This window comes from Oryza sativa, chromosome 5 (assembly GCF_034140825.1).
Source record: "Oryza sativa Japonica Group chromosome 5, ASM3414082v1".
Classification (NCBI taxonomy): Eukaryota; Viridiplantae; Streptophyta; class Magnoliopsida; order Poales; family Poaceae; genus Oryza; species Oryza sativa.
In genome coordinates this window covers 21,381,878-21,386,795 of record NC_089039.1, presented here as the reverse complement: position 1 = coordinate 21,386,795, position 4,918 = coordinate 21,381,878, and the positions used below count along the sequence as shown (strand labels likewise).

The window sequence follows — 4,918 nt, the reverse complement described above, 5'->3', positions numbered from 1 at the left end:
GGTTGTGCGTGCGGATAAAATGGCAGCGCCGCACGCGACGCGCCTTTTGCCAAATCCCCACAGCGAAGGAACTAGCCAACAAAATCTGATAAGTCATGATTTATCTATTGGTTTAAAAAGTTGTGTAGGTCTATTGTCTACAAGAATAACGGAAGGAATCGCCACCAACGGCTGCGCACGCGCGGGCGGCTGGGCCTCCATCTCGCCGATGTTTCAGAAGTTAACAGAGGGAAGCCTCTTAATTACATATTCCTCTCTCTCCTCTCGCGTTGTCCTCCACGAGCGACTCGGGAGGCGACGACGCCGCCGCCTCTTCGTCTTCAGCGCCTCCTCCCCCGCCTCGCCGCCGCCTGAGCGGGTGCTGGCAAAGCCGTGCGCCCGCAAGGACGGCGGCGGCGGGGCCTCTCTCCCCTTGGCGCCCGGCGGCTGGGGACGCCGCTCGTCGGCGACGGTGGTGCCCAGATCCACCATGGCTGGCCGGATCTGGGGGAGCGGCAGTCGGTGGCGGGGAATGAAGGTGGCGGCGGTGGACGACGCGGCGCGGGAGGTGGCGGCTGGGGACGCCGCTCGACAGTGGCGATGCCCAGATTCGTGCGGTGCTGGCTGGATCTAGGGGAGCGGCAGCCGGCGGCGGGGAAGGAAGGTGGCGGCGGTGGACGACACGGCGGCGGCGGCTGGTGGCGACTGCGGCTGGCTGGCGTCCGCGTCGGTGACTGCGGCTGCCGACGGCGGCAGGTGACGGCGGCGGCTGACTGCTGGCGAGGAGGCGGCTGGTGGCGAGGCGGCGGCTGCTATGGTGACTGCTGAGGCGGTGACGGTGGCGGCGGCTACTGATGCACCGGATGGCGACGAGGCGGCGACTGGCGAGCTGTGGCGGCGGCCGAATGGCTGCTGTGGTGGCAGTTGGCGAGGCAGCGCCGCGGCGGTGGCGGCCGTGTCTGGTGGCGGCGACTGCCGACGGTGGCGGATGCGGCGGCGGGGAAGGCGCGGAGAAGTAGGCATGGCAGCGGGGAAGGATGCGGCGACGGGGGTACGAATGCGGTGTCGACGACCGGAAACGGGCGTTGATGACCGCGAAATTGCGGCGGTGGCGGCGGCGGCGGTGGAAGGAGGCATGGCAGCCTCAGACGGCTAGTCGAGGGCGTGGCAGACGGCTGCATTTGGCCGGCGCGGCAATGGTTGGAGGAGGGTCGGAGACCGGCTTGGCGCAGAGAGGCGCAGCCGATGGTAGCGGAGGCCGGCTCGGTGCGAGAGGCGCGGGCGACGGAGATGGAGGCTGGCTTGACGCGAGAGACGCGGCCGATGGAGGGAGGCCGGATTGACGCGAGGCGCGTCCGGTGGAGGAGGCCTGCTAGGCACGAGAGGCGCGGCCGGCGGTGGAGGAGGCGACCTTGGTGCTAGGAGGAGCTGCCGGTGGATGTGGCGCGGTCTTCGGCGCACGAAGGCTGGCCGGCGGGGGGCGCCGGTGCAGTGGTCCCACATGTCGGTAGAGGTTGAGTGGTGGTGGAGCATTGGTGCATCAACCGTGGATTCGTAGGTGTTGAGCAGCGGGTGAAAACCTAGCCCGGCCTTGGCCGGGCCGACAACGATGGTTAATTCCCCTTCCTGAGGGCGTTGTCGTGCTGTCTCATCCCTCACGGGTGGTTGCCGGGCGAAAGCCCAGTCTTGGCTCCTTTGAGCCCCGACGGACGGCGGCGGTGGTTTTCCGTCGCTTCTCTTCTTGAAGACGTCGTTTTGGCATCCCCTAGCCGAAGCCTCTCGATCGGTGCAAGCATGCTCTAGGAGTTGGCTTTGCGTTGGTTCTGAGGGTGTTCTTTTGGGCAATCTCGTCTGTATTCCTTTGTCGTCTAGCGGCGGTCGGTCACGCTTAGCGGCGGCCGGTCCGGTGTTAGCCTTCTCCCAGTTATGTGTCTTGGCGCTGTCGGTGTGTGGGTGGCGTTATATTTTTTTCTTTTTCCTAGTTACGACCCTCTAGGGTTGTAATCTTGTAATTTTTTTCTGCTCTATCAATAGAACTTCGCACCGTCTTGTGCGAGTCGTTAAAAAAAAAAAGAAGTTAACAGAGCCCACAGGCCACAGATGTGTTTGACGCCAGGCGAAGGAGATAAAATCAAAGTATAAACTAGAAGGTTATTAGCAGATAACAAACCGATCGATCAAACATATCCTCAGCGGACTTGACGCGGAAGAAAACGGCGGACGCGTGGCGTGCGGCACGCTCCACCGACCTCCTACATAAGGACGTCAATGCTCGGCAGCCCGGGCATCCATCAACACACATCCATCCCGAGAATCAACGCAATAATCCATCGAAAACGCATCCATTCATCAACACACATCAACCTGACAACCCATCGATGCACATCCATCTGTGCACCTCCTCCTAGAAGGCAACCATCCATCAGCGACATCGGCCGGCGGCAAATTAAGCAACAGCGCGTACGCGGCCGGAGCACACCGGCAGCGGCGAGCGACTTCGGACGAAGCGGCGGCCGGCAGGAGAGGACCGGAGGGAGTTCGACGAGGAGAAAGATGAGATCAATGGCTTCCCAAGGTAAAAGTTAACTAAGATTTGTTTCCTTCTTCTTTCATTCATATGCAGCACGTACACACGCATGCATGAAGAGGTATCAACTAGCGCACAGAAGAATACACTCGCGCGGCCACGCCGGCGTTCACTGGTGTTTAGCCGATGCGGTGGCAGGAGATGGCGCCAGATGAGGGCGACGGCTATCGATCTACACCAGCATACGTCGGGTTACAGATCGAACTGGCAACCGGCGGCGCTGCGTGCAGACAACGGTTGCTACCGATCTACATCAACAAATATCGTCGGGCTACGGATCAGATCGGCGACCGGCGGCCTCACGTACACTCATCACACGGCAGCAGCATATCAAGCCGAAGCTAGCAGTTGCACGTTAAGCCATCTCCATTCAGCAAACACATGTTGTGGCAACATGGCCGACCAACCAGAGGACGACACGTCATCACCATGCTACAGTGCCATGCACAAGGAGTAGTTGGCCAATGTGTTGACTAATAAGTCCCTTTTTTTTCTATTTTTTTCAATGGGGTGCTGAGCTGTGATTAAATTCGGTTATTATCCGCGCCGATCGTCTCCAATAACTCCTGATTCTTTTCTAATCTAATCCCGATGCAACTGCTGTAACGTTGAGCTATCCAACGGGCCAGTCTTCGGTTGCCAGGAGGCCGCACGACCTCCTGGCGACTCGGAGTTAGTTCCGAACCCTAGTTCTTTGCTCGGGATTTCGGATTGGTTTTCTTGCTGATCGTTCTCAGATCGTTCCTCTTTCAATCGTTCTGCCACATTCTGCTTCCTTTTCCCTCCTTCCACATACTGCTTTCAATTTCACCTGTTCGCGCTCGTTCTTCCGGAGTAGGGTGCGGTCTCCGCCCCGGACTCCGGGATTGCACCGTGGATTAGGGTTCTGGGAGGTGTGATGGACAAAGGGGGAAAGAAGAAGGGGGTGGACCTGGAAGGCCTCTTCCTAGGTCTTAAGCTGTCCCGGGAGGAATTGAGAGGCATGAAAGGATCTTGGTGCTTGGAGGAGAAGGATGGCGGAAAAGTTCAACAGGCAGTGGGGAAGTTATTCTCTCCACGAGCAGGGTATGTCGAAGGAATGGTGTAGGCGTTGGGCAAAATTTGGTGTCCACAGAGAGGGATTAGGGCTAAGGAGTTGGGAGATAACCTTTTCCTATTCTCTTTCTTGCAACGCGGGGGGGGGGGGGGGGAAGAGAAGAGCCATTACGGAAGGCCCGTGGGAATTCGGAGGAGATCTCATCGTAGTGGATTTTGATGAGACGAAGAGGCTGAAAGACCTTGTATTCACACATTTCCCAGTGTGGGTCAGGGTGTACAATCTGCCGTTCGGCTTGATGAATGTGGATACTGGCCGGGTAATTGGGAATAAAATTGGGAAAGCATTGGAGGTTGATACGGATGAGGATGGGTCAGCCGTGGGAGGTTATCTGCTGGTGAAGGTGCTCATGGATGCCCGCAAAGCCCTAATCGGCGGGGTGATGATGGAGGGTGTCGCCGGTGAGAAGGAGAATTGGTGTGGAGTGAAGTACGAGTTCCTGCCAAATTTTTGTTATTCCTGCGGCGTTCTGGGTCATGTGGAGGAGTGTGATGATAAGGTATGGAAGGAGGAAGAGCAGCAATTCGGGGACTGGTTGCGAGTCCTACCGATGAAACAGCGGGATGTGCGAGGCTGGAGCTCGGAAGGGGGCAGTTCTGGGGGTTCGTTTCAGCACAGGAGTGTCGTATCCTGGAGGAAAAGTGGAGTTGAGAAAGGAGGTAGCAGCGGTGTAGGTGGAAAATCTGCTAGCCGGGATGACCCTGAACTAAGGGATGATGCTGAAAGCCCGGGTAAAGGGCATCCCAAGATCCGGATGGGCGGTGCTCCGAAGAAGCTGACCTTTGTCGGTGATGGTAGTTCGGGGAGTTTGACTGAGGAGAGAGGGCATAAAAAGCTGCTGGAGATTACGGCTCCCTCGGAGCCGCAACTAGTTCCGACCACGGGTGAAGTAGCTAGTGGGTTAGATGGAGAGGACGCTCGGGGGAAGGAGCACAGTACCATGCAGGTTCCTGTGGGGGGAGGAGTAAAGGACAAAGTGTGCATGAATGTGGATATACAGGGATCAATCTCGTTGGAAAGCAACGTCGGGTAACAGCACACTCTCCCGTTGGCTGCTGAAAGTGGTACTTTGGATACTGGGCACTCGGGGACGGGAGATAAGAGGAAGGCCACTTTCAAGCGGCGTCCGCGAGTGATGGATAAGGAAGTCGGCGCCAAGGAGAGCGCGATTGCTGATACTCGAAAGTGCTCTGTAACGGAGGAGATGGTTGTGACCGAAGAACGGAAGAAACAGAATGCTCAGGTGGCTGTGAGTG

General features: G+C 58.1%; 1 protein-coding gene across 1 annotated transcript; it reads right to left on the bottom strand.

Annotated features, from left to right (window-relative positions):
- Positions 1 to 609: 609 nt before the first annotated feature.
- On the bottom strand, positions 610 to 1,116 carry LOC136356678 (uncharacterized). Its single transcript, XM_066310922.1, has one exon. It carries the CDS (start codon positions 1,114 to 1,116, stop codon positions 610 to 612), a length of 507 nt encoding a protein of 168 aa, XP_066167019.1.
- Between the last annotated feature and the right edge of the window lie 3,802 nt (positions 1,117 to 4,918).

Excerpts from the sequence above, each read along its gene's own strand:
- LOC136356678 (XM_066310922.1), bottom strand. The coding sequence starts at position 1,116 with ATGCCTCCTTCCACCGCCGCCGCCGCCACCGCCGCAATTTCGCGGTCA.